Source organism: Salmo salar, chromosome ssa14 (genome assembly GCF_905237065.1).
Source record: "Salmo salar chromosome ssa14, Ssal_v3.1, whole genome shotgun sequence".
NCBI lineage: Eukaryota > Metazoa > Chordata > Actinopteri > Salmoniformes > Salmonidae > Salmo > Salmo salar.
In genome coordinates, this window is record NC_059455.1 from 37190993 (window position 1) to 37201837 (window position 10845).

Sequence of the window (10845 nt, forward strand, 5' to 3'; positions counted from 1 at the left end):
GAGGGGCAGAGGCAGGGAGAGGTGTGGTTGGGGTAGAAGGTGTGTATTTATCATAGTAAACATATAGAGACATTCAGCTAGCGCCATGACTCTGAACTAACCTTTGAACTCTAACTCTACTGCTAAAACATATCTACAGTATCTAGGATCTGAGAGATCAAAGAGTGCTGGACATAGGAACCTCACAGCTCTACACACTAGACCTCTGTCTGTAGAACATGGTGGAATAGATTCTCTCTCACACACACACACGCACACGCACACACACACACACACACACACACACACACACACACACATATATAACACACACACATACAATCTCTCAGTCTCTTTGTCATATGCTTTCACTCACCTCCCCTCTCTCTCTCTCTCTCTCTCATTCTTTCAGTAACTCTCTCTCATTCTTTCAGTAACTCTCTCTCATTCTTTCAGTAACTCTCTCTAGTTCTTTCAGTAACTCTCATTCTTTCAGTAACTCTCTCGTTCTTTCAGTAACTCTCTCATTCTTTCAGTAACTCTCTCTCTCTCACTCTCATTCTTTCAGTAACTCTCTCTCATTCTTTCAGTAACTCTCTCTCTCTCTCATACATAGAGCAGAGCCAACTCTCTGCAGTTCTGACCGACTTTGGAACGTAACATATACACATGCGCTCCAGATCCCTCACACATCAGCATGTACATGAGACACACACACCTTGCAAGCCAGTTCCTCCCTTGCCTGCAGGTATCTAAAACACACTTACGCAAACACACACCTGTAGGGCATGGGATTGTAAATGAGTCAGGTTGGCGGATCTTGGCATGCCAGTAGGGCGTGGCACAGGTGTATGATTCACGTTTCACATACACCCTGGATGCAGGAAACACTTCCAGGGAACACACACCTTAACTGACTTGCCTAGTTACAATCACTTTAGCACTAATTTCAGAACCTTGTGGTCATTTTTCAAAACTCCAAACACAAAACGGTCATCACTTGTAACACAGGCTGTCCAATGTTCAAAACATTGCATTGTGCATTCATATCTTTAAAGAAACCTTGCACTTGCAGAATCATTGGTTCAAATAACTCATTTATCATGAAATACCATAGGAACATTCATTTAGATCACCCACACACAAGATACCGATAGTATCACTGTGTAGTTATTCGTACAATCATAAAATATGTGATACATGTTTCATTATGCTACTACACGTAAATACATCACTGTAAAAGGACTAGTAGAGAGAATACTACAGACACAGTGGAATCATTGAACAAAATATGACATGTATTGATGAAATACAATAAAATCACAATATAGGTTTCTTTGAATCAAAGCTAAAATGATTAGCTAAAAAAAAAAGAAAAAAACGTTAAAGGTCAACTGCAGTGTTCCTCACCTGGCTTACTGTAAAAAGCAAAACAAAGGATTGATTACTGTACTTCTATATTTCCATCAACTCTGTCTTGTGGATTTGGCCACAGGTTCTCATCCACATCACAATGGATGTTTTCATTAGCCAAACATCTGGGGAATAATCTTCGGGCATGGTGAATCCAGGCTGACACTGGTCTGCTGTGTTGTCATTGCATGGTGAATCCAGGCTGACACTGGTCTGCTGTGTTGTCATTGCATGGTGAATCCAGGCTGACACTGGTCTGCTGTGTTGTCATTGCATGGTGAATCCAGGCTGACACTGGTCTGCTGTGTTGTCATTGCATGGTGAATCCAGGCTGACACTGGTCTGCTGTGTTGTCATTGCATGGTGAATCCAGGCTGACACTGGTCTGCTGTGTTGTCATTGCATGGTGAATCCAGGCTGACACTGGTCTGCCATGATGTCATTGCATGGTGAATCCAGGCTGACACTGGTCTGCCGTGTTTTCATTGCATGGTGAATCCAGGCTGACACTGGTCTGCTGTGTTGTCATTGCATGGTGAATCCAGGCTGACACTGGTCTGCCATGATGTCATTGCATGGTGAATCCAGGCTGACACTGGTCTGCCGTGTTTTCATTGCATGGTGAATCCAGGCTGACACTGGTCTGCCGTGTTGTCATTGCATGCGTCATCCATGGCCTGGAGAAGGGTGGCTTGTTCGTGAGGGTGCCTATCATATACCTCATACCTCCATGAGGTATGAGAAAAATTCCTCAATCGGGTTAAGGAAAGGAGAGTATGGTGGTAAGTACCGGGTACCATGGTGCTTGCCTACGGAGCTGTGAGGGGAACGGCACCTCCGTACCTTCAGGCTCTGATCAGGCCCTACACCCAAACAAGGGCACTGCGTTCATCCACCTCTGGCCTGCTCGCCTCCCTACCTCTGAGGAAGCACAGTTCCCGCTCAGCCCAGTCAAAACTGTTCGCTGCTCTGGCACCCCAATGGTGGAACAAGCTCCCTCACGACGCCAGGACAGCGGAGTCAATCACCACCTTCCGGAGACACCTGAAACCCCACCTCTTTAAGGAATACCTGGGATAGGATAAAGTAATCCTTCTAACCCCCCCTTAAAAGATTTAGATGCACTATTGTAAAGTGGTTGTTCCACTGGACATTATAAGGTGAATGCACCAATTTGTAAGTCGCTCTGGATAAGAGCGTCTGCTAAATGACTTAAATGTAAATGTAAATGTGGTAAATTGTGGATGGGCCTGAAACCATGCTTACACCATTTGAGCATGGTGGAACTTGACATTATCGCACACAATGACATAGGTCACGCCATCAGCTCTACAGACCTGACTTAGCTCATCAAGGAAGGTTACATTCGAACAGCGAATCATGTGGCTGCCTGCAACTCAATATATAGAGTATGTAGAGTAGAGAGCTTTAGATGTTGTTCCACCAAACATTAGAACAGGCAAGATGAATAATCTAAGCAACTTTGACCGTGGTATGATTGTTGATGCCACACATGGTGATTCCAGCATCTCAGAAACAGCTGCCTTCCTGGGATTTTTACGCACTACAGTCTCTAGAGTTTACAGAGAATGGTGCGATAAACAAAACACATTCAGTGAGCGGCATTTCTGTGGGCAAAAACACCTTGTTAATGAGAGAGGTCAGAGGAGAATGTCCAGACTCGTTCAAGCTAACAGAAAGGCCACAAATGCTCAAATAACAGCTGTTAAAACAGTGGTGTGCAGAAGGGCATCTCTTAACGTACAACACCGTGAATAATTCAGGCTGTTTTGGAGGCAAAAGGGGGTCCTACCCAGTACTAGATAGGTGTACCTAATAAAGTGTACAGTAATGTCAAATCTGAAAACATGGTCTGGAAAAGTGGTACAGGGACCATAGAAACAGTGTCTGATAAAGAATGATGATGAAATATTACATCCATAGATAATGTAGTCCAATTGGTTCATGTTCCACGGTAATTAGTGTCAATGGATCTCGCTATCCTGAAACTTTCATGATCTGGAATATTGTTCGTCAGTTTCCATAAAACTATGCATTAAGTGTAATGCAACAGTTACTCATCATTTTGAGCAGTTGTACCAATTGATAGTTAGATCATTGTAATGAAATGAATAGACAGTCATCTCAGATGTAATGTGTGAATTGCATTTTGAAATGGTAATACTTTGATGTTAAGTTGTGTCATTTTGAACAGATGATTTTAGTTCAATGAACAAATGATCTTAGCTTTATGTGTATTGTATGCAAGCAATTGGAAAAAGTGTTAGAGTTTTTAAAAAATTGCATTTTGATCATTGGTTGTGAGTTTTGTGTCTAGAAGGTTCCGGAATTAGTGCCAAAGTGACTGTAAAAAACTGTAAATAAAGGTTAAATAAATCAAATATTTAAAAAAGCACATCCCCAGCGGGACAAACAGTAATTTCTGTAATACTGATCTCCTGAGGCAGGCAGCTAAGAAGTGTAGCCTCTGGAAACACTATAGGGCAACAGGTAGCCTAGCGGTTAGAGCATTGGACCAGGAAACGAAAGGTGTGTGTGTGTGTGTGTGTGTGTGTGTGTGTGTGTGTGTGTGTGTGTGTGTGTGTGTGTGTGTGTGTGTGTGTGTGTCAGCTGTGGGGCAGAGAGTTTGGCAGCCAATCATGACGCATATGGAGATCTATAGCCTCCTAAGACCCAGCAACAACAACAACAAAAAAGGTTTTGGGGTGAAGAAAAGAAACATGTCGCTGTAGTGGCCATTGGGACTCGGTTGGTACTAAATGTGATACATTTAACATTAGCGTAAATGGGGACAGTAGGTAAAAAACATAGTTGGCGGCCTCCCGAGTGGTGCCATTCTGTAATGCTCCTCATTACAGAAAGTGAAAGACCTGACTTATAACATTTCAGGCCAGAACTTAGAATGCTCCTCATTACAGAAAGTTATAGACCTGACTTATAACATTTTAGGCCAGAACTAAGAATGCTCCTCATTACAGAAAGTTACAGACCGGACTTCCAGGCATAGTTAAAAGGGGAGAATTTATTCTAAAGGCAAATTCATTCCAATGACGCTTTGTCCATAACAGTATAGTCATGGATAACATTATGGTATAGAATGGGTCTGCGGAGCAGACAGCTGATCCTAAGTGAATAGTTAACAGCTAAGTCATTCCTACTGTGCTAACTGTGAAGGAGCAGGGTTCAATTAGGCACAAGATTAATGTTACCACTACTTTTATTTCTCTCTCACACACACACACACGCGCACACGCACACGCACACGCACACTTTTACTGGGACAAAATAAGTGTTCTTTCACATCAATTAGACTGTCTGGAAAAAATATAAAGCCTTAGCTCGAAACAGGTTTTTGACAATAATGTACTGTATGTGTATGGTTTAAACATAACACCACTGTGACCCTGACTGATACAAATGACACAGTCCCTGCTGCTGGTGCTGCTGCCACCCCCTTGGCCAACGTGGTCTCAGGGCAATTTGTATTATTCTGTATGTAAATCTGTGACTCTCATTCAGTATGATATATTACATTACGTTATGTTACATTATGAATGGAATAGCGGTCGTACAATATCATACAAATTATTGGACGTATAGTTTCGTGCATCTTACCCAGTCGTACAATAGCATATGAATTGGATGACATAACTTATGATACATCTTGGTGGACGTATAGTATTGTACATCTTTCACTGAGAACGGGTTGCTTGTTGCGCTGTATCAACAAAGGAGAATTACGGGGAGAATTTACGTTGGCGGTTAGGGGAACTTACGTAGCAGGTTAGCTAGGTGAATTGGGTTAAGTTTAGAATAAGGATTAGGGGTTGGGTTATATAAAATACTACAGCTGTCCCCAGCCATCCTCCCCGACCAACCTGTCTAATTTAATTTCTGTCTAAAGTAACTAGACCATTAGTAAGTAATGTATCATATGTCTTGGAGGTGCTCAGAAAATACTTAAAGCATGTTTTGTATGGCTCTGAGGCCAGGCTGCCTTAGCCTACCTTATGTGACCCAAATGACAACGGCAAGCTCTGTATCTACAGGTTCACTTTACTCTACTTTGAGGAGTGAAGAAACACAGCATATGGTGCGCATGAAGGGACAAAAATAATAATATGATGTTGAGTACCTCCATAAATAAAGTACCCTGATCTGTGGCTAAGTGAAACTCCCAAAGGGCCATTTCTATCCGGAGCTAGTAGAATTAAGCAATAAGGCCCAAGCGTTTGTTTTATATGGTCAAAATACCACGGCTAAGGGCTGTTCTTAAGCACGATGCAACGTTTGTGATATCACCATTATCACAAACCCCCGAGGTGCCTTATTGCTATTATAAACTGGTTATCAACGTAATTAGAGCAGATTTTGTCAAACTCGTGGTATACGGTCTGATATACCATGGCTGTCAGCCAATCAGCATTCAGGGCTCGAACCACCCAGTTTATAAATCTCTGTAGAGCAGAGGAATATGTCATTTTGGAATCAGGTAACTTTTTAGGTGTAAAGGTAGACTTCACCAAATGACATTGCCATGACGTTGGCTCCCGAGTGGCGCAGCAGTCTAAGGCACTGCATCTCAGTGCTAGAGGCATTACTACATGCCCTGGTTCAATTCCAGGCTGTATCACAACCGGCTGTGATTGGGAGTCCCATAGTGCAGCGCTCAATTGGCCCAGCGTGGTCTGGGTTAGGGTTTGGCTGAGGTAGGCAGTCATTATAAATAACAATTTGTTCTTAACTGACTTGCCTAGTTAAGAAAAAAGTAAAAAAAAAAATGAGCAGCAGCCCAGGACATATTATGATGAGTGAGATGCAAGACTTCACAGTCACACATAGTATCTGCACATGTGCACGGGTTCGCTTCACGCTGTTCACAGCGTGGTAGCCAGGGCACCAATCTGAGGGCGAATGAAACGCACACTTCTTATAGCGAGGTGCTGCCTAGCGGACTAGAACACTTGGAAAAGAAAAGGAGAGCCGCACACTCTAGGAGCTCAGATGCAATAATTTAATAACCAAATAACCAACTTTTCGACAGACAAGCTGTCTTCATCAGGGCACCAAAACAGCAGACAAGTTGAGCCTCCCACTTCAAAGCCCTTAGTTGTTGTGGAAATTGACCCATTATTCTGTTTACTTTCTGCATCTACGTCATATCGCTGAGTCTACCTTTAAGTCATGAACTGCAGTAAGATTGGAGGGGCTCACAGACAGGCACGAACCTGCAAAGGGCAGTGAAAACCCACCAATAATGAACCGGTAAGAAAAACATGCCAGTCTGAAACTTGAACTACATTTAGACAACTAAATTCGAGTGAACTCATTAAAATATTTCCTGACTAAAGGTAAGAATGAGGTTGAGACAAGAAACTTTTGCAAAGAACCTGGACCCTGTGAAGTAGACTACAGTAGCAGTAACCTGTTAAACGTTTGGTTCCACAGCTGGAATGGAAAACAAAGGAAAACAAATCAAAATATATTTTTGACATTTATTTTAAAAGTACGGAGACTTACATTATCTTATCCACCGGATCTAACTGCCGGTGCATAGCGAGAGAGAAGCCGAAAAGGCTCCCGGGCTCTCCGTTCATTATCAGGACGTTTTCTGTGTCCAGGTTGAAAGATGATATTTGCGTCCATTCCAGGAGAAAGAGAAGCGATAGAGATGAGAGGAATTGTATCCATCTATCCCCCATGGCAGCAAGGAGAGTTTATTTCTGTGTGATTGAAAATAAACAACGTTATGTCTCCCGGTAACTCCACCGGTTTATCTGTGGTATAACTCACGCTCCAGTTAAGTGATGTCTGAATGTAGCATGCTTGCTCTCTCTGGGTTTTGGGTAGGATGTTGCCCCCTGGAAGCTTGTGCCGCGCCCCTCCTACCTCCCCACTATCCCTCTACCTCTCTGTCCCTCCTCTGTTCTCTTACCTCAGGTGTTGTCAGTGCTTAATTTGTCAATCGGGAGGTGACCTAGGGGGCACAGAAGTACCAGAACACAATCGCTAATTCTTTTTACCTTTATAATAGAGCATTGTATGCATATCATCACATTTTGTAGTGGCATAGAGTAGAGCAGAAGTTGCACACATGGGGAAATGTTTTTGTAGTAAGTGTTTGGGGAAAAAGTGACCTTTTATAAAGGCATTTCATGTAATTCTACGTCATTTAACATTACCTTTTTTTTTTTACCGTACACATGATCGAAATGACAGGCTACTTTGACACTGACAAACTATGATCACTAACAATAGGCAGGACAAATCCGTTTTGGTGATTTCTGTTAAATCATCAAAATAAATTAATCACAGCACGTTTTTGGACTCATTCAGCAGTTTTGACCTGATTAAGTAGAATAGCATTGGAAATTAATGTTGAAAGTTCAATTTATATTCCTAAAACTTGAAAATCAAACTTGAAACTTGAAAATGATGGTGTCGGTACTTCCTGTTGACAAGATATATTGATAAATAGCCCAATGTCAAAACACAGTTTTAAAGTGTCCAAATCAATAACCAATATGCAGAAACAGTTTGTGATATATTGAAAACCTAAACATAGAATTCACTATCGACACATACATATATTTTTTTAGATGAGCATCTTATAAATGGCACACGCACCAAAACCCTGTTGTTTTGTCCAGTTATTAGGGAGGGATACGCACTGTTGAAACTACAACAATAACAAAAAACACATGGAAACTGGATATAGTTTCACATCACTGGTTAGAGGACAACCTGCAGAACACAGTCAGCTACATTCTGGAATGTTGCATTTTGATACGGGGGTCATCAAAACAAAAAGAGAAATGCAACACTGTTTTGTCAATCACTCATATCAATTATCATGTTGACATCAATTGCGCAAGAGGGGGGGAGATGAGGTTGCACGTCAACAGGTAATCAAATGGATACCCGGACTATTTGCATTGTGTGCCCTTTTAACCCCTCTTTTTACGCTGCTGCTACTCGCTGTTCATCATATATGCATAGTCACTTTAACCATATCTACATGTACATACTACCTCAATCAGCCTGACTAACCGGTGTCTGTATGTAGCCTCGCTACTTTTATAGCCTCGCTACTGTATATAGCCTGTCTTTTTACTGCTGTTTAATTTCTTTACCTACCTATTGTTCACCTAATACCTTTTTGCACTATTGTTTAGAGCCTGTAAGTAAGCATTTCACTGTAAGGTCTACACCTGTAGTATTCGGCGCACGTGACAAATACACTTTGATTTGATTTGTTAAAGCTAGTACAGCTCAAGAACCACACGATATCTGGGAATAATGTGCAGAGGACAATTTGTAGGAGACAGCTAGCTAAATTATGAAGTGTTGCATTTTGATTCAAATGGGTCGCCAACAAGGTAAGTGTAATGCAACACTTTTGTTCATCACTTCCATTGATAGAACAGCGCTGTTTAAACTAACACTATTCAAAGGAAACTTGGAATAACCTTTACATGGTTAGATGGGAATTTGTTGACGGCTTCTATCTATATTTTGGAATGACAGCTGTTGATTTCTGGAGGCTGCCATCACGAAAATGGGAATAAATCATTTTTCTATTAGTTAACTTCAACGAATCACAACCTGTCATAGGATATCAACAGTGACAACGGCTGGCTGCTATTTAAGTGATAGTTTGACTTTCAAATCCATGTACTGGTGTGTGGCCAGCAACTTTTATAGAGAGACCGGTGTTGTGCCGAAAAGCTCCCCCCTGACAGAATTCTCCCCCCCCTTCGCGTACGCAGTCAATTCTTCATTGCTGTGACTTGCTTGCTAGTTGAGATTTCTGATCACGTTAGGCTGCGTTTCATTTTATTTTTTATGTCGGTTTGATCGTGGGGAGGCACTAATCATGTCTGCAGTTTTAGGTTTGGCTATTTGTTTCAAGTGTATTAGTCTATCAGAAATTAATGTTTTCAGAGCCCTCTACTGTTATCTCTACCCATTCCTCAATCCCCCGTCCCATCGTGCACCTCCACCATCCCCATCAACCTTCCCCCACCCCTCAACCACAAAATACAATAATAACAATAATAAATGAAATTAAAATACAAAAATATATACCAAGATATATATATATATACACATACACACGCATGTACAGTACATATACATATTCACAGGACACTCAACTTATCTCTTATCTCTTTTCCTACATTAGATATGCAGGTGACCTGGATGACATTTCCACCTGGATGACAGCACATAATCAGCAAGACGGAGATGCTCTTCATCAGAGGGAATGCCTGCCCATTCTCAGATGTTAGATAATCCCAGATGATCACATGTCATTTACATTCTAGCCCTTGTCAGCTCCAGATTTGATTACTTCAACTCACACCCTGCTGGAATCCCTGCATTCTCACATTCCCCTTCACTGATTTGCACCCTGGACGGGCTCCCTATTGCAGCACACATTATGTTCAGGATTCTAATTCTAGCCTACAGGGCCAGAAAATGACCAGCTTCTTAATACCTCTTGGCCTGGATAAAGTGCTGTACTGTTGTTCTTTCTGAGTGATCTACAATTGTGGCATACTTGAAGTTGTCTTCTCTTTAAGGATTCAGTGGACAATCACCAAGACTTCACTGTGTATTGTTGCCTAATTGGTTGAATGGTCAAGCAGGCGGTTACAGAGTCCAGAAAGGCAAGGGTCAAAACCGGGAGGACTAGAAAAGGCAAAGCAGGAAAACAGGAAAAAACACTGGTAGGCTAGGACATACAAGACGAACTGGCAAAGAGAGACAGGAAACACAGGGATAAATACACTGGGGAAAACAAGTGACACCTGGAGGGGTGGAGACAATAACGAGGACAGGTGAAACAAATCAAGGTGTGACAGTACCCCCGCCCCCCCCCCCCAAAGACAAAGTCCGGAGGCCAGAAGGAGCTTGTCATAGAGTCTTGTTTTGAGCACACACAGTGCATGCGGTGATGAAGGCAGAGATGTCAGGGACCATTGTGGGCCACAAGAAACGTTGTCGAAGGAAGGCTAGGGTATGACGGGACCCTGGATGACAGGTCAGCCTGGAGGAATGAGCCCATTCCAGGACCCGGGACCGGACTGGATCAGGGACAAATAGCCGGGTAGCCGGGCCCCCTTCAGGTACAGGCTGGGAGCGTTGTGCCTCTCAATACCCCAATCTACAGTGGCAGCAAGGCATGAGGTAGGGAGAATGGTTTCAGAGGTCGAGGGTGTGGCAGAGAAACTGTATAGGCAGGAGAGGGCGTCAGGCTTCACATTCTTTGACCCTGGGTGGTAAGAGATTGTGAAGTTAAATCTGGTTAACAGGAGGGCCCACCAGGCCTGCCTGGAGTTGAGGTGCTTGGCTGTACAGAGATATTCCAGGTTTTATGGTCGGTCCAGACCAGGAATGGCTGTTCTGCTCCTTCCAGCCAGTGCCTCC

The 10845-nt window shown here is 42.7% G+C and overlaps 1 protein-coding gene across 1 annotated transcript in view; it reads right to left on the reverse strand.

The window, feature by feature from the left end:
- Nucleotides 1–7251, reverse strand: part of LOC106569499 (integrin alpha-6) — a 36795-nt gene extending 29544 nt beyond the window's left edge. Inside the window, exon 1 of the mRNA XM_045694314.1 lies at nt 6934–7251. Coding sequence (XP_045550270.1) covers nt 6934–7115 — 182 coding nt within the window. The 5' untranslated portion in view covers nt 7116–7251. The remainder of the gene's footprint in view (nt 1–6933) is intronic.
- Nucleotides 7252–10845: the final 3594 nt, after the last annotated feature.